General features: G+C 40.8%; 1 protein-coding gene across 1 annotated transcript; it reads right to left on the bottom strand.

The window, feature by feature from the left end:
• Positions 1–1,882: 1,882 nt before the first annotated feature.
• LOC129857725 (endoribonuclease ZC3H12A-like) lies at positions 1,883–18,851 on the bottom strand. Its single transcript, XM_055926237.1, has 6 exons — positions 18,601–18,851; positions 15,232–15,678; positions 11,866–12,005; positions 9,171–9,405; positions 6,721–6,827; positions 1,883–6,424 (listed from the first exon to the last, which is right to left on the bottom strand). The coding sequence occupies exons 2-6, from the start codon at positions 15,591–15,593 to the stop codon at positions 5,298–5,300; spliced, it is 1,971 nt and encodes a 656-aa protein (XP_055782212.1). The 5' UTR covers positions 15,594–15,678; positions 18,601–18,851; the 3' UTR covers positions 1,883–5,297.
• Between the last annotated feature and the right edge of the window lie 6,685 nt (positions 18,852–25,536).

Here is a 25,536-nt window from a genome sequence, read left to right as displayed (position 1 = left end):
TTACAGTTGTGCTTGCATACATTTTCACATGGATGGCCCCTGTGGGAATTGAACCCACAATCCTGGCATGTTGCGCTGCAGGAAGTGAGCCATTTTTTTATATTTCACATTCTATACATGTACAGTTGAAGTCGGAAGTTTACATACACCTTAGTCAAATACATTTAAACTCACCTTTTCACAATTCCTGACCTTTAATCCTTGTAAAAATGCCCTGTCTTAGGTCAGTTAGGATCACCACTTTATTTTAAGAACGTGAAATGTCCGAAAAATAGTTGAGAGAATGATTTATTTCAGCATGTATTTCTTTCAGCACATTCCCAGTGGGTCAGAAGTTTACGTACACTCAATTAGTATTTGGTAGCATTGCCTTTAAATTGTTTAACTTAGGTCAAATGTTTTGGGTAGCCTTCCACAAGCTTCCCACAATAAGTTGGGTGAATTTTGGCCCATTCCTCTTGACAGAGCTGGTGTAACTGAGTCAGGTTTGTAGGCCTCCTTGCTTGCACACGCTTATTCAGTTCTGCCCACATATTTTCTATAGGATTGAGGTCAGGGCTTTGTGAAGGCCACTCCAATACCTTGACTTTGTTGTCCTTCGGCCATTTTGCCACAACTTTGGAAGTATGCATGGGGTCATTGTCCATTTGGAAGACCCATGTGTGACCAAGCTTTAACTTCCTGGCTGATGTCTGGAGATGTTGCTTCAATATATCCACATAATTTTCCTACCTCATGATGACATCTATTTTGTGAAGTGCACCAGTCCCTCCTGCAGCAAAGCACCCCCACAACATGATGATGCCACCCCAGTGCTTCGCGGTTGGGATGCTGTTCTTCAGCCTGCAAGCCTCCTCCCTTTTCCTCCAAACATAACGATGGTCATTATTGCCAAACAGTTATATTTTTGTTTCATCAGGCCATAGGACATTTCTCCAAAAAGTATGTTCTTTGTCCCCGTGTGCAGTTGCAAACCGTAGTCTGTCTTTTTTATGGCGGTTTTGGAGCAGTGGTTTCTACCTTGCTGAGCGGCCTTTCAGGTTATGTCGATATAGGACTCGTTTTACTGTGGATATAGATGCTTTTGTACCGGTTTTCTCCAGCATCTTCACAAGGTCCTTTGCTGTTGTTCTGGGATTGATTTGCACTTTTCGCACCAAATTACATTCATCTCTAGGAGACAGGACACATCTCTATCAAGAAATGTGTGGAGTGGTTGAAAAACGAGTTTTACTGACTCTATGTAAACTTCCGACTTCAACTGTACAGTCAGAAATATCTGTTTGTTTCTACTAAGCCTTCACAGTCTGACAATAAAGCAGCCCATTGCCCTGAGACATGGCTGACTTCAGTAAGGTCTACAGACATGTCTCAGGGCAAGGCAGCCCCCCATCTTGGTATCGCTATAACTCAGTGAACTCAGAATATGACATGAAAATGCACTACAGGCACATACCTGTTCAGATCTGACAAGGGAATATTAGTGGGAGGTTAAGTACCTGCAATTGCATTCCTTAAAATACAGGGCAAAGGGAAACTCATAGGTCTTGGGAATTGGGTCTGCACCCACAAGATCTGAGGCTGCATGTCACAGGGAAAACTGTATGGAATTCAGCTTGTGTGTTTTGATAAAGCTTGCAATGTGAGTCATAGTCGCACAAAGGTCAGATTTTAAATCCTATGCTGGATTTTCAAGGAGTACAGGGTGTGTGTATGGGATAGCGTGAGGAGGCTGATGTGCGGAAGAGCATGAGCATGATACATGTTAGCTTGGCATATTCAATAACTAGCCTCATTAAATCTGGCTTGAGTCTAAGCCTTAAAGGCCCAATCTTGCTACATCCATTTTTGGATGTATAAATTAATGATATATACACACCCATTGATTCTTGAATAATATAATTTATTAATGCCTCATGAGTTCAACTGTAGTACCCCATCAGAACTCAAAATAAAATATTATTTTACTCTAATGTTTGTAAACAAAGTCAATGTAAACAAACACTATATAGCCTCAAAACATGGTTGAAGCTATCATTTTGATATCAAGGATGGTCAGTCCTTGCATCCATAGCTCTGTCTCTGAATTTGAGTAGTGTGATATTTCTCCAGCCCCATTGCTCAGCTTTTTATAGAAACAGGGGCTGGGAGCATGCTTTGTCATTGTTTCAACTGCTGATTGCTCCTTCAAATGACACTTAAGGCTCTATTCAATCAGATCTGCTTTAGCCGACATCTGCATAGCGGTTGTTTTGGCGGTGTCAAAGGTGGAACTGTGATAGAGCTGTAAAATCCACAAGCGGCTTCTGGCATTATACCTAAAGCAGACATTGCCATTGGTTGCACTGAGTCGCATTAAGAGAAATCCCATGCAGCCTTGTTTACAAGTTTGAACAATGGAACGTGATATGTAATCTACACCTCGATTAGGCTGATAGAAAATCATGAAACTAAATAATGAGGATTTCTAGTTGAGCGTCATTATTTCTATTTAGCCTACACTTTCTCATTCTGAACTTCTAACGCGAATGGAACATGTGTGGCTTCCTGACAATGATCAAGAGCAGCTGCTCACTGATTTGACAGCTCCAATGCAGTTACACCTCTGACACCGCCAAAATACCAGCTACGCGGATGTCGGTTATTGCCGGGTTAATGCTTGATCCGATTGAATCTAGGTCTCACACCACATTTTAACCTCCTGTTCAGCACCACAATGAACATGATAATGAACATGTTGTTTAATAAAAAAAAATGGTGGAATTACACTTTTAAGTTAACTGTATGACATTCAATTAAATGAAGATTCTTTGTTACACTGTGGGCCCATTTACAGAATGACAGGGACAGAATGGTCTTCTAATATGCCATCACAACATGTCTAAAATATCTACATGGCATATTTAAATGTTATTTAGCTAGCCTATCGTAGCAGGCGTAAAATAAATGCCCGAGTGGGACACCCCACATTCGGGTCATGACGAGAAAAAAAAAACTGTTGGGAGAGGTTCTATTTTGCACTGTTCAACCAATGTAGTAAATGTGGAGGAGGAGTTATGATAGTCTGATTCTGATTGTTATTATTTTGAATGGAAACAACGTCAAAGAGCACGCTAGCTAACAAACGTGCCGTAGCTAACTGCTAGACAGATATTAGCTAGTGTTGTCTAGTGTTGTCTAGTGATAATGGTATGTGGTTTCTGTCGACTTTGTGGCAAGAATTTCATCTCGCTGAAACCTACATGAGGGTGGCTCTCCAGGAACAGGGTTGGAGAGCCCTGAGCTATGGTCATCATCAGATCATCATGGAGCACATGACTGTCTACGCTCTGAGGCACTAAAACAATGAAAGCACTATATCATAGTACAGCAGCTTGAGACAAAATACAGAGACATGCCATTAGAAAATATAGACAGGTATATTTCAAACCTTTCATTTTTGTGTAATATGACTTCCCAACATTCAAAAGGCAGTGTTTAAGTGGTATATAAATTAATATAAAATGAGTGAGTAACCCTTTATTACAGTCGGGTAAGTACTAGGTACTGGTAAATACTTGGCAACAAATTGTACTATTTGGTATAGTAGCTATTTGTAGTCCGAAGAAACAAAGTAGTCTACTCTAAAAATACATAAAAATGGCTGAGAAATATAATGCCTAGTGTTCCCTGCTAATTATTTCAAGTACCATGGAGGTTATGACTGCATTAACCTGATATGAAGCTGGTAATACTATATGATAACATAATAACAACATTCTAACTTTAAATATCTAGCTAGTACTTACCGTGCTGTTAAATAAAGTTACCAAAATGGGGTTAAAATAAAAAAGTTTAACAATTTGTTTAGAACTAGAACTCTACTCCAAATGTCCATTGTAATTGAATTATACATTTGACATGTTTAGGCACTTAAAAAAGAAACTACAAAGTGTTGTCTATCAGCATACAGCGAAGACAGACAACTATCATAGAAACATTATTGAAGTAATTGTCCAGTGAAAATCTCACTTTTAAAAAGTTTATATTCTGTTAACTCACACGCAAATAAATGTTGTTGACTCATATTTGTGGTCAAAGCATAAATTGGAGAAAATACACAAAACCCCACCCCTTAAACTCAAACAGACAGTTTAAAAAATGCTTGCTATTTCCACATAGAGGATGAGGTCATCCTCATTGAGCTTGAGCTGGCCAATCAGCAGTCTATTCGCATGAATATTTTTTATACCGGTATACGCCCACACCATTCCAACACAGAAAAGCTGCTTTTTAACATACTTGAACACATTTAAAGGAAAACAAAAATCACTCATACTGTATTCTAATTAATTTTGGGTCATATTTCATAGAAATCGGGAAACACTGGACAGTTACTCTAAAAGATCTATTGGATTTACCCAGTCTTTGGTGATTACAAGAGACACTCACAGGACATACTGTACATATTACAGTACACATTTTCATACATTATCTTGCTGAGAACGTCACATTCTGGTCTATGGGGGAATTACAATATTTGGGTCAATGACAAGGTGCTTTTCCAACATTAATTCAGTTTCTTTGGCAGCTTCTTCCACAGATTCTCTTGGTTAGAAGGATACTGTATAGTATTTGGGGCTCTTTGGGCGAGGCTTTATACATGGAAAAAATGTATACCATTGTATTCCACACTGCATAAGAGATGGAATACCAAATATATTGGTCTATGAGACAGGAAATACATTATGGCCATCAGAACCACAATATACAAAAAACAGAATAGTAAAAGGTGCAATTTCAGACAAGGACATTATTTGAGACAATTCGTATTGCATGAGAGCTGAATTTCAGACAAACGAGATCACATACGGTATATCCCAAATGATACAATATGCATCGACAGTCAAACACTCTAGATTCACGTTTGCCGTGGTATTGAGTCTAGAGGCAAGATTTGACTACACTGTTATAAATGTATACAACTTTCAATATATTTCAAATAATACAGTTAAACACAACAGGGGATTCATCCCAATTACCCACACTTCTCCCAAACTGTTAACACACAACCTGTCATGGATTTAACATAAGCTATGCAAGCACATGACTGCTAAGGAAGGACAACCTCAACAATAAAACGTTGCCCTTTCAATCAGTTAGAGTAAATTACAAAGGAAAAGAACAAGAGAATAATTAACCAAGGCACATTTTCACACAAGTATCCCATTGAAATCAATTAATGATTTATGTGGAAGTTAGAGTTGTGCAAGCTTCTCAACCCTGAATTAACCCCTTAGACAAGATGCTTAGAGGCATCAGAAGGCCCCTCCATCAGATTTTAAATTGAGGATCTCCGCAGCCAGCTTCTGGGAGTCCATCAGGTGAGGGAACATCCCCATGACCGTATCTACTTGGTGGGGGTTGAAGATGGCCTGCAGTTTCTTACGGAGCTCCTCTCTGTCTGTGTCAAAGGCAGAAGGTGGAGGTGGCTGGGCCCAGGAGTTGAGTTCCTGCTGATTCCTGTAAGAGGAGCATGAGTGGGGGGCCCCATGCGGAGTAGGGGGGTGATGGTGGGGGCTTGGGGTGAGGCTACACGATGCCCTAGCCTGGGGGACCCCGCCATGGAAGGGGTCTGACCAGTACTTCTGGGGGTGCTGATGGGGGTGGAAATTACGTGCCCCCACCCCGCCTTGCTGGAAGTTGCAGGGGAGGCTGTAGTGATGCATGTTGGGTGGGAACAGAGAAGGCGAGTAGGTGTCATACCTTGGCTGGGATTGGGACTCGAGGTGTGGGTTGCTGTGGTGCTGCTGCTGCTGGGGACCTGTGAAGGGAGCCACATGGAAACAACACCTGCAGGGCTGGAGGCTGTCCTGAGCCAGCCTCTCTGGATGCATGCCTGGATGTCTGGAACCAGAGGGGAAGCCCTGCTGTTGCTGCTGCTGCCTGGGACTGAAGGACTTGCTGTGGCCGTGGGACATATCTGAGTACTGGCTCTCATAGGTGCCAAAACCAGAGTCCAGGCACTCATGGGAGATGCTGGCATAGGGGAGGTCAGTAGTAGCGTAGGGGGAGAGCATACTGGGCCAGTCCATTTGTCCTTGGCCTACTGCTGTGGGGCTGCGGGCCTGCTGGTTCCTACTGGAGTGTGGCCCATCCCAGGACAGCAACATGTTCTCAGTTACCTGGCTATTGGGACCCTCCCTCAGGGAACCGCGGTGCTCCAACGTCAGCCTGTGCTCCAGGTCATTCTCCAGAGAATAGGAGGGAAAGGGGCTCGGGTCGGACTGGGGGCCCCTCAGGTGTGACATCATGTGATTCCGGTCCTCTTTTACTGAGGAGAGCCTTGCCTTCTCCCTGAGCTCATCAGCCAATGAGCAGTGGGATTGGTGAGTGCGCTCAGGGTGGTAGAACTTACACTTTACGCCGTACGTGCACTTTTTACCTGAAATAGAAAACATAAATGAGAGTTACTAAACATGACAGTTAAAGTATTTCTACCTAAATCTAAAATAATACAATTCTACAGGAGAAAGTATCTTGACTCTTCACAAAGAGTCTCAGATTAGAAGAGCTGATATAAAAATCAGTTATGCCTAATGGAAACCTGATCCTAGATTAGTACTTTGTGTTTCTCTTCTGCTTCAACAAGACAGGTTTTAAACTAAGCGTCAGTAGTCAGACAATATAATTAGAACCCTATGGTATCTCACTCATATATCTCTATGGTTGAGATCTTACCATAAGGACAGAGTTGGCGTTTGTGTTCTGGTAGTAGAGGCTTCTTCCTCAGGAAGTTCTCCAGACTGGGACCATGACGACCAAGCGGGTCATCTGGGGGCATGAATCTGGGCCGGAAATGGGTAATATTGATCAGAAACCATACAGGCAGAGAAGTGATAGGATCGAATTAGAACAATAAATTAGAATTAGAATTAGAACAATAAAACACAGAGCAGCCAGAGGGAATGTTTGCTTTTCATATCTGAAATAATTACATTAACACAGGTCTCATGAATCATCCTCTAACCATACAGGAGTGGTCACCAACCTTTTGAGTCAAGATCACAGAGTCAAAATGCAAGCGGAGATCTACCACAAATTTGTTTTAGAAGATTGCATAAAAAAAAAAAATGTAAGCCTATGCAACATTAACCTATTAAAAACAGTACTGTAACAATTAGGTTTATGCAGTAGGCTATAGGTCCAATACCTTATCACCGCATATTGGCTTTGCTTGAAATTGTCCTGCAAATGTATTGTTGTTCGCACCATTTTTATACATTTTAGGTAGGCTATACGGTCACACCGGTAATAGAGCAGATGTATTACTTGTGAGGCACAGCTGAGTGAGCTACATTTATATAATAATTTATTTTACTGGGCTGATGGTGCCTGCATCTGATGGTCAGTCTCAGTGGAGAGAGCGAGCAGCAGACTGAAGGTTCGCCTCTTAACGCCTCTTTCCATTTTCTACGCTGACCAAAAAGGGACACGTCTTCCAGCTGATGGCAAAACTCGAGTCGCACCACATTATTTCTGCCTCTGGACAAATACATGTTGTTACTCCTTTTATGGTGATTTTTCAGTAGCATATTGTGAAATATTAATGTAATAAAACAGAATCATTAAAAGCTTTAAAAGGATCCTGTAACCACACCTGTATAGCATAAGAAAAGCCAATATACAAAATAAAGAGACACACATTGTAATCTAGAAGCATGCCTGGATAAGAAGTGTCAAAATCAATATAATGAATGTATTTATGACTATAGCCTGGAGTGTGCTGATATAATCTACTTGTGACTGCAGCCTGGTAGGGGCCCCTATTACTTTTTAACCAAACTGTCACAGTTACGCCACCAATATAATCGGTTCAGTGATTTGTAGAGTGTTAAATGATTTGTTGAGGTAGGAAAAAGTCTGCCTCAAAGAAAGAACTTAGGGTTGGAAACAATTGTGGCGCAAAGCCAAAAAGAGTTCATAATTTACAGTCACTCCTCTCTATGTATGTAATGTAAGGATGAAACTGTATAAAAGGAGTGTGCTAAGGCTGGGAAAAACAGTTGATCCATGAACCAGCTCGGCTTTTTACTTTGTAATAAAGTTTACTTTGAATTCACAAGTTCTGATATCTGAGAAATATTATTGGACCAATATTTCTACGACACTTTCAACGGAGAAAGTGAAATATTCCTCTATATTAAAAAAGACCCAAGCCGCTAATAATAACCACGCAAGCCTACCGATGCACCTTTCTAATCATTCATTACAGTGGCAGTGCTGGTTGTAGCGCGAGTGGAAGTAGGATGAACGTGCACTTTATGACTTATAAAAGTGTAAAAAAAAAAAAGTTATAAAAAAGTTAAAAAGTTTAGACAGTGCTGAGAAAGAACTTAAACATCAACAAGCTCATAAAAACACCAGTCATGTTGTTGAGTCATGTTTTAAAAGTTCTTAAATATCAAAATATCAACTTTGCTGTAGCTTTCTTTTATGCTTGCTACATTACTACAGACATGGTAATCTGAGCCATCCGATTGGTAGGCCTATAGCGCACTTGATTTACTCTCCGGGCCCGCCGGGAAGGCAGAGTTTGTACCTTCAGACACATGAAATGGTTTAAAAATGGAACACTTCACCTACCTGGCATGCAGGGCAGCTGAATCGGGTGCACCTGACGCCAACAGCGCGAGAATAATAAAGTAAATATAGGAACGCAAGGCTTGTGATTGAGTTTTTTACAGAAATGTTTGGCAATCGTCTAGGAATGCCTTGGAGATCAACCAGTTGGTGTTTTACACTGCTCTAAAATGTGAAATCAGCCTTTCGGAACCAAGTTGCTCGCTATTTCTGGGCTGAATCTTGACTAGAGAACCATGTACATGACTCAAATTGTTCTACATATCTAACCTTGACATCAATTCATGATTAATACATGTTTTTTTTAAAGAGTTAAAAACCTGTTTTTATACATCTCTCCATCTCTCATGTTTCTGTCCAAAATCAGTATTTATGACATATGTTACCTGCTGAAACCCCCCATACCACATGTATGGTTCCCCTGCCTGCGTGGGATTGAATTCAGGCCCCACTGGCCTCTTCACCATTGTATCTTCTCTCTATCAATCTCCCCTTAATGCATGCCTGTCACCCCCCCCATTTTAAAAATAAATAAATCCAGCACTCACTTGTCATTGACGAAAGAGTACATAAGCAGCCTCTCCTCGATACAGCGCTTCCACTCCGGACGCTCTCCCTGGAGGTCCCTATAGGTGTCGTTAGACACGATCACGCCGTCCGACTCGTAGGCCAGCTTCACAATAAAACGGTCGTCGTAGCAGACCACCCGTTTACCACCGACACGTCTCGAGGGAGTGAAGACAACGATCTTCTTCTTCTCTAGCTCCATTAGAATGTGTTGGTCTGGAAATAAACGTGCAGATGTTTCACCAAGTGTTTTATTATGTCCCAGTCAAGGGCCTTTATTCATAAAGCTTCTCAGAGTAGGAGTGCTGATTTCGGATCAGTTTTGCCGTATAGATAATAATGAATAAGATTACATGGACAGCTGTTGCTGGAGATGTAAGAAGCAGAGATGGTTCGCTTTATGTTTGGTCTTTCATCATATTGGAATTCTGTTTGACACAAATTATTCCACTGCCTTACCTTGTCTTCTTAGTACACATTAACATGACTAATATTTAAAAACAACGTATTCTATACCTTTGCATGATGAACAAGCCAGGTGAAACTATGATAATAAAGGGTTGCATAACATTGCTTCAATCAAATATGGTATAGTGTACCAAATCAAACAGGGGACACGCTGTGTAAAAAAAAACACACAGAGCACAAAGCCATCAATCGTTTAAAACAAATATTACCTGACTGTTTAATTATTACATAAGCTGTTCAAACTTCACAACCTACATCCCCAATATCATATAACATGGAAACCTCCCAGCAGACTAAATTAAAGCATTGACAAATACATCCAAAATTAATGTTGAATAAATGCACCTGTGTGCACAGTGTTCAATATGACCTAAAAGTAATGTATTATTTCCTAGTGCTCCTAATGATACCCTTGAATATGGACCCTGACTTAAATAAGTGTGACAGAGCTCCATATTGAACAATTTTCTTGAGGTTTTAAGAGACTACTATTGACTAAAGCCTGAAATGCACTCACAAATGTCAACTGCCTGTGTCAAAAACGCTTTGATTGTTCAGGTAACAACAATCACTTGACATGTAAACCTTAACGCTTGATTAGAAACAGTTAAAAGACACAGTTTCAGACAGTAACCTGAGTGTGTGAGAAAAACAGTTTCACTTCCTGGTGGGGATTTCCCAATTCCCAGGTAGGACTGACTGTTGCGGTTATTTTTACTTCCTGGTTACTGGGACTGAAAATAGAACTTTTGGCATGCTTGCTCCACCTCAGACAAAGCCACTGAACCATGCAAGCAGTGGGCACCAAGTGATGATGCCTCAGCTTCAAATAGTGGTCCACCCTACTGCACACTGGCTTTGTTAGTGGTTACGCTAGGTTAACACAAACACCTCCTAAAAGATAGCCTTCAGGTACATGGACAAGAGTCACTGCTGTGTTCGACAACATGATGTGGGTTGAAGCAATCCCAAATTGGGATAATTTATTTAGAATGTTTTTCAGAAAGCCTAGAGTATGACGTCAGGCAGTATTTCTTGATTTCAGAATTTCAACATTTGTCCAATAATACCCTCTGGTGGAGTTTCCCAATGCCTTTTGCCTCAGTCTCATATTACAGACACATCATATGACTGGAAACATACCGTATGTGCAGTGAGTGTACTTACCAAAACCCCTGCATATAAAGGAGATAAGGGAATGTATTGCATTATTTTAAAGAGATAGTCACAATGAATACTGTATTGTACTTTATTCTATTGTGTTGATTATCTGTGTCTAGTATTTTTATGTATTGCTGACCTCACAAAATTAATTTCCATAGACAAACCTAATCCTGGACTAAAAAGAGAGATTAATCTCCGTCCCGGAAACTGTCCGTAAAAGCATTGTTTCATGTTGTACATGAACATAGTTTGTGTTTTCAAAATCCCCTGGTATTAAAGTATTAATATTCAGAAACAGAGACTAGTCTAATTTAAACTACAGTGCATTCAGAAAGTATTCAGGCCCCTTGACTTTTTCCACATTTTTTTACGTTACAGACTTTTCTAAAGTGGATTAAATTGTTTATTTTTTCTTCTCATCAATCTACACACAATACAACATAATGAAAAAGAAAAAACAAGTTGAGAAATGTTGGCAAATGTATAATTTTTTAAATAAGTATTCAGACCCTTTACTCAGTACTTTATTGAAGTACCTTTGGCAGCGATTACAGTCTCGAGTCTTCCTGGGTGTGACGCTACAAGCTTGGCACACCTGTATTTGGGAAGTTTCTCCTATTCTTCACTGCAGATCCTCTCAAGCTCTGTCAAGTTGGATGGGGAGCGTCGCTGCACAGCTATTTTCAGGTCTCTCCACAGATGTTCGATCGGGTTCAAGTCTGGGCTATGATCGGGTTCAAGTCTGGGCTATACCACAACTTGACTCCAATCAAGTTGTAGAAACATCTCAAGGTTGATCAATGGAACCAGGATGCACCTGAGCTCAAGTTCGTGTCTCATGGCAAAGTGCCTGAATACTTATGTAAATAAGGTATTTCAATTTTTTATTTTTAATACATTTGCAAAAAAATTGGGTATTGTGTGTAAATTGATGAGGATTTTAATTTATTTCATCCATTTTAGAATAAGGCTGTAATGTAACATAATGTGGAAAAGTCAAGGGTTCTTAATACTTTCTGAATGCACTGTATTTGTGAATCTCACCTGTGATGGGGACATCAGGCCTGGGCTGCTCCTTGCGCCAGGAGGGCACAAACACAATGACAGTTGAGTGACCTCTATCCAGGAAATAGATCACTGCCAACTCAATTCCCCTACAGGAGAACACTTCCTTGTTACCATGACTGGAAGGGAGACAAGAGAGCAGGAAATGGGATAAATAAATCTGTCATTACTTTCTATGAATCAACAAACCTTTCTAGTGAAGAGGGCAGATTTAAAAGGAAGGAGAGAGGTGAAGGTGAAAGTTATGTCGATCTCTGATTGTTTCATTGTTAAAAAAGGTAGAGAAAAGTTAATCTGACCAAATAATTTCTCCTCTGTCTACAATGCATTCGCTTCAGTGGCAATGCAAGTGAATGACAAGAATTACATAGTTAAAAAAATACAGGAACACAGGCATGCAGCTCAAACAGTACGCTTTCTGAGGAGTAAAGTAGCACGACATCATTAAAGTAAAAGTAGCTGTTATAAGATAACATGTGACAGAATGACAGCTATACTGTACATCAAGGTCCTATTTTACATACATTACCGTTCAAAAGTTCGGGGTCACAGAACTGTCCTTGTTTTTGAAAGAAAACCCATTTTTTTGTCCATTAAAATAACATCAAATTGATCAGAAATACAGTGTAGACATTGTTAATGTCGTAAATTACCATTGTAGCTGGATAGCTGATTTTTAATGGAATATCTACATAGGCATATAGAGGCCTATTATCAGCAACCATCACTCCTGTGTTCCAATGGCACGTTGTGTTAGCTAATCCAAGTTTGTCATTTTAAAAAGGCAAATTGATCATTAGAAAACAATTTTGTGATTATGTTAGCACAGCTGAAAACTGTTGTCCTGATTAAAGAAGCAATAAAACTGGCCTTCTTTAGACTAGTGGAGTATCTGGAGCATCAGCATTTGTTGGCCAGAAACAAAGAACTTTCTTCTGAAACTCGTCAGTCTGTTCTTGTTCTGAGAAATTAAGGCTATTCCATGCGCGAATGCCAAGAAAATGAAAATCTCGTACAACGCTGTGTTCTACTCCCTTCACAGGACAGCGCAAACTGGCACTAACCAGAATAGAAAGAGGAGTGGGAGGCCCCGGTGCACAACTGAGCAAGAGGACAAGTACATTAGAGTGTGTAGTTTGAGAAACAGACGCCTCACAAGTCTTAAACTGGCAGCTTCATTAAATAGTACCCACAAAACACCCGTTTCAACGTCAACAGTGAAGAGGCGACTCCGGGATGCTGGCGATCCATTGGAACGTGCCATTGGAACACAGGAGTGATGGTTTCTGATAATGGGCCTCTGTACGACTATGTAGATAATCCATTAAACAAAAAGCAGTTCCCAGCTACAATAGTCATTTACAACATTAACAATGCCTACACTGTATTTCTGATCAATATGATGTTATTTTAATGGACAAAATGTGCTTTTCTTTCAAAAACAAGGACATTTCTATGTGATCCCGGTAGTGTATATCAGTGCTAAATAACACTTGCAAAGAGACCTTTGGACAATAAATATAAAATACAGATAAAACAAAAAAACACTTCGGCAAAACATAAAAACATTACATGGTAGGGTGAGTGGGTGAAAACGAGCTTTGGTGATGAAATTTCACTTCCTTATGTTATAAAATGTATTTTACCAAGACAAATTATGATTCTTCATGTTCTGAATCATTCAGTTGGGTCTTTCTCTCACATATCATTAACATTATATCCAAAAAGTCAGATTTCATATCCTAATATATCCAATAATAAGCACTGAGCTCTTTTGACAGAGCGTTGACGCTCCTTGCTGCAACTGTTTTGGATTTTACATGTAGTGTTCTTCTGTAAAGTTTTTCCTGTGGGTCGCAAAGTGCTAAAGTAGCATGACACGAGCGGAATGAAAATGTAAAAGGCTTTGAAAATAAAAAGCTCGCGGTAGGCCTACACTCAGCGCTGTTGACATTTCACCCCCCCCAAAAAATGTGTTTTTTGGGTGAAATCTTCAAAATGTAACAGGAATGACGCATTAATATGAAAAGTGTAAACTAAAATACAACATGTCATGTCTCAAAATTGATATCTATCTTACCTCTACTATTTTATGTCCTCCGGATTCGAGAACAAAGATGACGAGTTCAACTTTGAGCAGGTCAGTTTGCCTCAATTCTCGCACAGCATCCAGCCTAGCTGACACAATGCTATTTTCAAGATTTTTGAACCCCCCCTTTTTTAATTATATAAAAAAAAAAACACATCTGGCTTCCATTGATTTAGTCACCCTAATCTTGGCCATCCTACAAGGGTAATAAACTGAACAGATTATTTTAGATACATGGGGTTTGGACCATTGGTTTTCTTAGAGAAGTGTCTACATAATTAACATATTATTTTACCCATTGGTAAAAAACATTTTTGATTGGACACCCTACATTTTTTTGGTCATTTAGCAGACGCTCTTATCCAGATAAATTAGGGTCAAGTGCCTTGCTCAAGGGTACATCAACAGATTTGTCACCCAGTCGGCTTAGAGATTTGAACCAGCAATCTTTCGTTTACTGGCCCAATGGTTTTAACTGCTTTAACCTGCTGTCACTTGTGAATCTGACATTCCTTTGAACATACACGTGGGTTGTGTTTCCTTATTGGTTTATGATTTGAATCGAGTCCAAACATACACTGTATACTCAAATTGCTAGGTAATCAAACTGTAATAATGTAAGTTCTAAAATGTTGGCGTGGCTCCATCCATGTAATAAGGAGACAAGTTAAAATGGTTGTAATTGCAAACACTTGAACTAAGAAGACATAATAAGACTGAGTGACAATGTCGTCTGGCCTGTTCAATATGAACTCTATCCTGACAATATAAACACCGCCTTGACACATAGCTATCACTGGGAGCCAGTGCGAGGCAGAGACTTGCGTAGGAGATTTGCATATAGTGCAGCATTAACCTTAGCAAAGGCATGCACAGGCATGGATAACTACCTCTTCAAACCCAGCTGACAAAATTATTAAGGTGTATGAGAAGAGCTCGTGGTTCTTGTGATGCAGGGTCATAGTTCAACTGCTGATAATGAGTAGTTGTACACCTGTAGTTTACAGGTATTTTTGCATAGCTGGCTGTCATTATCATTGTGATCTACAACCAACCACATGAGGATAACATAATACAGTACATCCGCTTCATCTAATTTCTCAACCACAATAACACCTTAACCCTTACAGGGCAGGACTGTCATGACCATGACATACAGGCGCGCATGCACAGAGCTGAACTCATTGAACCACTTCAATTGAATGCTAGCTCTTACAAACAAGACAAGAATAATCCCTTCCTCTCTTCTCGCTCACCTCATGGCCACATTGCTGCCGTCAATGACGATAGGTTTCAGTCCACTGTCTGTGTCCCCCCTGTCTTCCAGTAATGAGACTGGTCTGTCTCCTTGGGAGCCATGGGTCCTAGAGGAGGCCATGCTGGAGACTGTGTGGCCAGTAGTATCTTCACCACTCTCAGGAATGGTGGAGTTAGAAGTAGCAGTGCTGGCTCCACTACGGACCAACTCCCCCAGTACAGAGTTGGTGTCTGTACTCAGGCCTAGCTTAAGCAGGGCGGCCCGAACCTCCATGGGGGAGTAGCCCAACTTTCTGAAGAAGTCCACCCTGAGTTGGAGCTCAGTGGCTGGGGTCTGGAGACTGGGAAAGGCCTGGTCCATCTTCTACTACTGTCAGTCTGGGCTTTCCTGTGCAGCTGTTCAGCTTGGGAGGGTTATGGCTTATTTTTCATGTTGATACGGTTGCCTGGATTGAACGGAGAGAGACTTTAGTTAAATTCAAGACAATGTTATGCAAATATACTGAACAAAAGTAGTCCAAAGAACATTCTTTTTGATGATCATCCAGGTGCTTTTCGGCAAACCTGAGTCAACTTTATAGATAGCAGTTCTCCCATTATGCCTGGCGAAAACCAAACACTGTATTCCACAGTAAGAACCTCATACCAACGGTCAAGCATTGTGGTGGTAGTGTGATGGTTTGGGGATGCTTTGCTGCCCAAAGACCTGGACGACTTGCCTTAATAGAAGGAAAAATGAATTCTGCTCAGTATCAGAGAATGTCAGGTCATCCGTCTGTGAGCTGAAGCTAAAGCGCAGCTGGGTCATGCAGCAAGACAATGATCCAAAATACACAATCAGGTCTACATGAAAATGGCTAAAAAGCAACGAATTTAAAGTTTTGAAATGGCCTAGTCAAATCCCAATTGAGATGTTGTGGCTGGACTTGAAACGAGCAGTTTATACTTGAAAACCCACAAATGTCGCTGAGTTAAAGCAGTTCTGCAGGCAAGAGTGGGCCACAATTCCTCCACAGCGATGTGAGAGACTGATCAACAGCTACAGGAAGCATTTGGTTGCAGTCATTGCAGCTAAAGGTAGCACAACCAGTTATTGAATGTAAGAGGGCAGTTACTTATTCACACAACGGAATTGGGTGTTACATAACTTTGTTATTAAAAAAATAAATCCATGTTTTGTTATTTGTAAACTCAGGTTCCCTTTATCTAATATTAGGTTTTGCATCAGCATCAAAAATAGAGAAAATCAGAAAGGGGGCAAATACCTTTTCACGGCACTGTATAAAATGCGACAATTTCTAATATCTTACTGAGTTACAGTTCACATAAGGAAATCAGTCAATTGAAATAAATTAGGCCCTAATCTATGGATTTCACAAGACTGGGAATATAGATATGCATCTGCTGGTCACAAATAACCCGCCCCCAAAAAGGTAGGGGCGATAATCCGAAAACCAGTCAGTATCTGGTGTGACCACCATTCGCCTCATGCCGCGCGACAGATCTCCTTCGCATAGAGTTGATCAAGCGGTTGATTGTGGCCTGTGGAATGTTATCCCACTCCTCTTCAATGGCTGTGCGAAGTTGCTGGATATTGGCGAGAACTGGAGAACGCTGTCGTACGCGTCGATCCAGAGCGTTCCAAACATGTTCAATGGGCGACATGTCTGGTGAGTATGCAGGCCATGGAAGAACTGGGACAATTTCAGATCCTTGCAATATGGGGCTGTGCATTATCATGCTGAAACATGAGGTGATGGCGGCGGATGAATGGCACGACGATGAGCATCAGGATCTCATCACTGTATATCAGTGCATTCAAATTGCCATCGATAAAATGCAATTGTATTTGTTGTCTGTAGCTAATGCCTGCCCATAACATAACCCCACCGGTACCATGGGGCACTCTGTTCACAACGTTGACATCGGCAAACTGCTCGCCCACACGTTTGCCATCTACCCGGTACAGTTGAAACCGAGATCCATCCGTGAAGAGCACACTTCTCCAGTGTGCCAGCGGCAATCGAAGGTGAGCATTTGCCCACGAGTCAGTTACGATGCCGAACTGCAGTCAGGTCAAGACCCTGTTGAGGACGACGAGCATGCAGATGAGCTTCCCTGAGACAATTTTTGACAGTTTATGCAGAAATTCTACGGTTGTGCAAGCCCAGATTCATCAGCTGGCTGATCTCAGACGATCCCGCAGGTGAAGAAACCGGATGTGGAGGTCATTGGCTGGTGTGGTTACACATGGTCTGCGTTTGTGAGGCCGGTTGGAAGTACTGACAAATTCTGTAAAACGACATTGTAGTAGAGAAATGAACATTCAATTCAGCTCTGATGGACATTCCTGCTGTCAGCATGCCAGTTGCACACAGCCTCAAAACTTGAGACATCTGTGACATTGTGATGCACATTTTAGAGTGTCCTTTTATTGTCCCCAGCACAAGGTGCACCTGTGTAATGCTCATGCTGCTTAATCAGCTTCTTGATATGCCACACTTGTCAGGTGGATGGATTATCTTGGCAAAGGATAAATGCTCACTAACATTTTTACTTACAATATTATAATTAAGCGCCCTGTTCAAGGCACATCGACAAATTTTTCACCTAGTCGGCTCAGGGATTTGAACCAGCAACTCTTAACCGCTAGGCTACCTGCCGTCCACTAACAGAGAAGTAAACAAATGTGTCAACAAAATTTGAGAGAAATAAGCTTTTAGTGCATATGAAACATTTCTGGGATCTTTAATGTCAGCTCATGAAACATGGGACCAACACTTTATATTTTTGTTCTGTGTAGTTTGGCTGGTATTATGTTAGAGTAATATGCAAATAATTCAGTTGACAACTTGACATATTGACTGTACTGCATTACATTTGTATTACGTTGCAGGCCTAATATCTTTGTATTCACATTAGGCTAAAGTGTCATAGGTCAACAGCAATCGCAAACCGTTTTTAGTTTATTGCAATGTATCACAGAAACTACACAATTAAACTGGTAAACCTATTGTAAACTTCCCAAATGTTTTTCAACATTACCATAGCCTGAAGCACCCCAGACGAATCATGAAAGCAAATAACTGGATTAATCCCAAACCAATATAAAATGATTTACCCATGTAAATAATAAAATAGCATATACAAAAACTACGTTACATTACAAAGGCCGACAATGCAGAGGCAGACAACGGATTAGTGTATTCGTTTGTACAGGAGAGCCTGGCGCCGTGTTTTTCTCATGACAGTGGAATACAAGTACAGGTGACACGTAAATCAGTCATATGACGTTTGAGTGAAACTAATATAGTAAATCATTAGCTTTGTACAATTACACAACGTTGACAATGGCTTTTAGAATTTACCTTAACTTTCAAGTCGTGTTCCTCTTCGTGGTGCTCCATTTTCACCTCGACCATACATTTTGCATTTCTGATGTACGCTATGGTTATGACTTCGCAACCGCAGCACCTCCCTCTCTCGTGCTCAAAAGTGTCCTTCCTTTATTCCTGTGTGGCCACAGCCCCAACTTGTTAAAGTCCTCCCAAATTGCTTCCAAATTACAGCCTACGTTACTGTAGAGCTACATTTTCTCAGTCCTAGCGGAGAAGTCAAATTCAATTCTTGAATTTCTGAAACTGAAACTAACCCTGCCCTTATGCTTTTACTAAGTCTGATTTCTAAATAAATTCACCAACATTATGGACATGTTATACCTATAGGTATAGCAATAGGAAGTAGGGGTGCTGAGGGTGCAGAATAAAAAATATATAATAATTGAAGAAAATTGGGCCTTAACTAGTCCTGTGGACCAGCTACACCCCCGCCCCCCTCCCAAACATCTTCCTGCAGCTATGCCTGTAGGCCTATTTCATTGTCTTACTGGAATTGCTCTCTATGAAAACTTTAGAAGCGTCTAGACATTAACAATAGGCTGCAGTGATGATATAGGCTTAACCTACAGTGTAAATGTTTTTTTTTACAGTGATACGTATCTGCCCTCGTGAAATGTAGGCTCTAGTTCACTATAATTGATATATTCTATGGTACAGAACAGTTTTCCCCACTAGATGTCACCCTTTCCATTGTCTCATGCTGGGTTGATGCACTCGTAGGCCTACCTTGCAAGGAAATATCAAGCCAAAGCTATCTTCATGTGTGTGTTTGAGTATGACAATAGATTGCATGTGGGTTTCAAGTTTGGGGGAAGCTATTTTTTTCACAAAAATATGCACCTTTTATGATGAAGCATTGCATGGATCAGACTACTATAAAACAGGCAAAAAATATAACTCACTGTTCACAAAAAATACCTGCCTTCTTTTTTTGCTCATGTCACAATCGTCGCAAGAAGCGGACCAAAGCGCAGCGTGGTTTGAATACATTCTTCTATCTTTAATGAAGAACACTTAAACAAACTTACAAAACGTATAAGACGACCGTGACCGCTATATAAACAATGTGCTAACATGCAACATAACATAGACAATAACCCACAACCCACAATACAAAACAGGCTACCTAAATATGGTTCCCAATCAGAGACAACGCAAAACACCTGTCTCTGATTGAGAACCATATCAGGCTAAAACACATAGAAATATACAAACCAGACATACAACATAGAATGCCCACACAGATCACACCCTGACCAACCAAAACATAAAACATACAAAGCAAACTATGGTCAGGGCGTGACAGCTCACATCCAGAGCTCAGCCCCAGCTAGAGGAACATTCTTTAGCAGGACACGAGAAAAATGTAGTTTTATAAACACATTTTGTGCAATTCTACAACACTTTACTTGTCATGACTGGAGACATTAGCATAATCTTTAATACCACAAAATGACAGGGTAGGCTGATTTGCTGAAAATGACAAACTGAGATCAATAAAAAACAATATTGTCTTGAATGCAACCATCTAATTGAGGCGTATGAAAAGGGGAGACATTGTAGGCTATGTAGTCTATCTAGCCTAGATGAGGAAATTATTGTCCCAAAATAACTTGCCACGATAAAGACAGCTGATATTTGCTGCATGCTTGCCCAAACTGCACACTTCCTAAATTGCGAGCTTCCCGGCTGTATGTGCTGGTAATTTAAAACAATCCACCGCTATTTTTTTTAAAAACAAGCTAAAAATCCTCTGTGGCTAAATCATGCTCTCTGGTGTAGTGTTTTGAAGGATTACATTTTTTTGTGTATAGACAGGAGTATATCATTATGGCAAGTTCCATTCAAGTTACTTTAAGGGAAGCTTAGCTTATTGGACACGCCGCCTATGAATATGTGTAAGGCTAAGGGAGTAGCATTAAGGCTGGCTTGAGTCAAAAACAAATGTGTATTGTATGTGTGTGATTTGTTACTTCACGGGTTAGGAGAGGTTAGGCAAGTGTGTGGATGTGGCCAGTTTGTCTGTGCATTTCAAGTGAATCAATTTGTTTGGTAGGTACCAGGGTGGTAGCACTTTAGTTTAGAGTGCTAAAACAACAGGGTAACATCCGGAAAGTAATATGAAACAACAGCGAAACAAGACTGCAACGACCAGGTACAAACGAGGTAATAACCTGTTAATAGTTACTATTTAGCCGCTAAATACTGATGTAAAGTTACAGTTGAAGTCGGAGGTTTACATACACTTAGGTTGGAGTCATTAAAACTCGTTTTTCAACCACTCCACAAATTTCTTGTTAACAAACTATAGTTTTAGCAAGTCGGTTAGGGACATCTACTTTGTGCATGACACAAGTACGTTTTCCAACAATTGTTTACAGACAGGTTATTTCACAGGTTATTTTATAATTCACTGTATCACAATTCCAGTGGGTCAGAAGTTTACATACACTAAGTTGACTGTGCCTTTAAACAGCTTGGAAAATTCCAGTAAATGATGTCATGGCTTTAGAAGCTTCATATAGGCTAATTGACATACTTTGAGTCAATTGGAGGTGTACCTGTGGATGTATTTCAAGGCCTGCCTTCAAACTCAGTGCCTCTTTGCTTGACATCATGGGAAAATCAAAAGAAATCAGCCAAGACCTCCACAAGTCTGGTTCATCCTTGGGAGCAATTTCCAAACGCCTGAAGGTACCACATTCATCTGTACAAACAATAGTAGGCAAGTATAAACACCATGGGACCATGCAGCTGTCATACCGCTCAGGAAGGAGACACGTTCTGTCTCCTAGAGATGAATGTACTTTGGTGCGAAAAGTGCAAATCAATCCCAGAACAACAGCAAAGGATCTTGTGAAGACGCTGGAGGAAACAGGTACACAAGTATCTATATCCACAGTTAAACGAGTCCTATATCGACATAACCTGAAAGGCCGCTCAGCAAGGAAGAAGCCACTGCTCCAAAACCGGCATAAAAAAAGCCAGACTACGGTTTGCAACTGCACATGGGAACAAAGATCGTACTTTATGTAGAAATGTCCTCTGGTCTGATGAAACAAAAATAGAACTGTTTGGCCATAATGACCATTGTTATGTTTGGAGGAGTGAAGCACGGGGGTGGCAGCATCATGTTGTGGGGGTGCTTTGCTGCAGGAGGGACTGGTGCACTTCACAAAATATATGGCATCATGAGTGAGGAAAATTATGTGGATATATTGAAGCAACATCTCAAGACATCAGTCAGGAAGTTAAAGCTTGGTCGCAAATGGGTCTTCCAAATGGACAATGACACCAAGCATAATGGCTTAAGGACAACAAAGTCAAGGTATTGGAGTGGCCATCACAAAGCCCTGACCGCCATCCTATAGAAAATTTGTGGGCAGAACTGAAAAAGCGTGTGCGAGCAAGGAGGCCTACAAATTTGACTTAGTTACACCAGCTCTGTCAGGAGGATTGGGCCAAAATTCACCAAACTTATTTTGGGAAGCTTGTGGAAAGCTATCCGAAACGTTTGACCCAAGTGAAACAATTAAAAGGCAATGCTACCAAATACTAATTGAGTGTATATAAACTTCTGACCCACTGGGAATGTGATGAAAGAAATAAAAGCTGAAAGAAATCCTTCTCTCTACTATTATTCTGACATTTCACATTCTTAAAATATCCTAACTGACCTAAAACAGGGCATTTTTACTAGGATTAAATGTCAGGAATTGTGCAAAACTGAGTTTAAATGTATTTGGCTAAGGTGTATGTAAACTTCTGACTTCAACTGTATATACATTTCTCTGGTTGTTCTTTAGAAACAATTATTCTTTATTGAAGAACTATCAATAATGGAGGCAAATTAGCAAAAGTTATATAGTAAGTATTTAAGGACATTTTCCATCTTCTCAGCATCACTGTTTATACTTATTAAGAATGTACTTGGAACTTTCGTAGAAAAACTGTTTATTTAACAGAATCGTTTGAGAAACGACATCATACATGTACTGTATGTGGTCCAACCTCAAAACGTACATTTTGTGTCTTTGGCTATAGCTGGGTAGTTTGTTGTTGCCGTCATGTTGTTGCCGTCATGTTTCGCTATTGTTTCCTATTACTTTCCGTGCATCACCAAGTTATTTCGGCACTGTACTTAAGTAACTATTATGTAACTTACTGGTCATTTCTTTATAGTTTCACCATAGTTTCAGTATACAGTGGGTTAATGTATTCAGACGCCTTCCCCTTTTCCACATTTTGTTACATTACAGACTTATTCTAAAATTGATTAAATTACTTTTGTTCTTCATCAATCTACACACAATACCCCATAATACCCCATATTTAAAAATACAAATCTAAAATACCTTATTTACATAAGTATTCAGACCCTTTGCTATGAGACATGAAATTGAGGCCAGGTGCCTCCCGTTTCCATTGATCATCCTTGATATGTCTCTACAACTTGATTGGAGTCAACTTGTGGTACATTTAATTGATTGGACATGATTTGGAAAGGCACACACTTGTCTATATAAGGTCCCACAGTTGACAGTGCATGTCAGAGCAAAAACCAAGCCATGGTCAAAAAAATTGTCCGTAGAGCTCCGAGACAGGATTGTGTTGAGGCACAGACCTGGGGAAGGATACCAAAACATCTGCAGCGTTGAAGGTCCCTAAGAACACAGTGGCCTCCATCATTCTTAAATGGAAGAAGTTTGGAAACACCAAGACTCTTCCTAGAGCTGGCTGCCCGGCCAAACTGAGACATAGGAGGAGAAGGGCCTTGGTCAGGGAGGTGACCAAGAACCCGATGGTCACTCTGACAGAACTCCAGAGTTCCTCTGTGGAGATGGGAGAACCTTCCAGAAGGACAACCATCTCTGCAGCACTCCACCAATCAGGCCTTAATGGCAGAGTGGCCAGACGGAAGCCACTACTTAGCAAAAGGCCCATGACAGCCTGTTTGGAGTTTGCAAAAAGGCACCTAAAGGAACCCCCAGACCATGAGAAACAAGATTCTCTGGTCTAATGAAACCAAGATTGAACACTGAAATAACAAAAATAACAAAGATAATGACCGAAACAGTTCTGGCTGGTGCAGACACACAAAACAGGAAACAACTACCCACAAAACACAGGTGGGATGAGGCTACCTAAGTATGGTTCTCAATCAGAGACAACGATAGACAGCTGCCTCTGATTGAGAACCACGCCAAACACATAGAAATATAAAACACAGAACAAAAACATAGAATGCCCACCCCAACTCACGTAAGTGTGTGTGTATCCTGTGTTATTATTTAGTTAGTTAATAAATTATTAAATACATTTGTGTAGTACTGAATAAGGCTCAAGGTTGGGGTTCTTGCGGATCCAAGAATGTTGCGACTGCTCAGAATGAGACTGATATGAGGTAATGATTAATAAGTGACTGTTATCGATATATAATTTATATATCTTCTAGAGTTTAATTCGGGAGATGGTAAACAACTTATTCTGTGGTCCCCCAAATTCCTACGGAGTTAATTGTTACATGATTAATTTAATTGGGTAACAATTAAACATAGTTAGTGGATTAAATATGTAACAGTCATCAGATTAATTAAAGTCATGTCACTACAGACCTGTATTGTTGTCTGCTTCCCATTTTTTCCTGTTCTAGAATAGAGGCTGCTTGAGCTGAAGCTGTCTTGGGTGTGACACGAGTGAAACCCGGTGGCCTGCGAGCGAACTGCAAAGCATAGCCCTTCCGAATTGTATTCAGTACCCAAAGGGGAGCTGTGCATGCATGTTTCCACACACTCAGTCTGCTGGACAGGTCTGCTCTTTCTATTACAAAAGGCAAGGCTGTCGTTTGATTGGGAATATCTAACTGGGGTACAGGCAGAGGCTGCTGTGCATTTTGACTAGTTAGATTTTGGCTGTTTACCGAGTCACATGCAGAGGCTGCTGCATGACTGTAATTAAACTGTGTGTCTCGGTGAAACCTAACTGTCCCAGCCTTATGTTTGGCCTTGGGCTCATGGAATCTTTCTCTAAGGCCATGACGCTCATAAGAATAGGGGCAGGAGAATAGGTGGGAAACACAGGAGTGTGTACACTTAGTGTGTGTTGGAGGGATGTGTGGAAGTGTGTGTCTTGTGTGCACATATACCGGGCAGCTTTTTCTGGCATTGGGCAAGGTGTATCTAGTCTTCTCTTTCGTGTTGCTACCATGCATGGAGCGGATTTGACTAACTGTAGGATACAAAGCGAAGTCCCTCCCAGGAAGGCTCTCACGTCCTCCGTGGTTTCTTTCCTCTGTACGCCTGGGCAGTGGGGTGCTGCTGAGGGCATATAGGATTGCGGTTCCAGCCTCTTGCAACTGCTAATGGAGAAGCATGGGACATCTCCGATGTCGGAGTGGGTCTGTCCTGGGTTCGGGAAGCACTCGAAGTACAATGGCCACAAAAAGCTCAATTAGTATGACACGAGCTGAATTAAATGTAAAAAGCTTTGAAAATATAAAGTTTGGAATACGCTTAGTACTCCGTTGACATTTACAAGGATACACTTGTTTTTGTGGGAACAGGAATTTCAAATGAATATGAAAAGCGTATACTAAAATATGAAAATACATGTACTACATGTCATGTCTCAAAATCAATATCCATCTTATCTCTATATTGTTTTATGTCCTGCGGATTTGAGAAGAAAAATAATGAGGTCAATGGAAAAGTGAGCCTGTCAGGTAACCAGTAGCCTTAATTCTTGCACAGAATCCTGCTACTCCTACTGCTATCTCTTCGTCCGCCCACGTGTTCTCGCACACCCCGAGAGCAGCTGGTCAGCGGGGTGGTGGCACCGAGATCCTCATCTCTCCCAAGTGGTCATTCTCTCTTTCTCCCCTTACCCATCTGTCTATCGCCTCCTTTG

Source organism: Salvelinus fontinalis, chromosome 6, assembly GCF_029448725.1.
Source record: "Salvelinus fontinalis isolate EN_2023a chromosome 6, ASM2944872v1, whole genome shotgun sequence".
Classification (NCBI taxonomy): Eukaryota; Metazoa; Chordata; class Actinopteri; order Salmoniformes; family Salmonidae; genus Salvelinus; species Salvelinus fontinalis.
The sequence above is the reverse complement of the archived record's forward strand: the minus strand, read 5'-3'. Positions and strand labels throughout refer to the sequence as shown.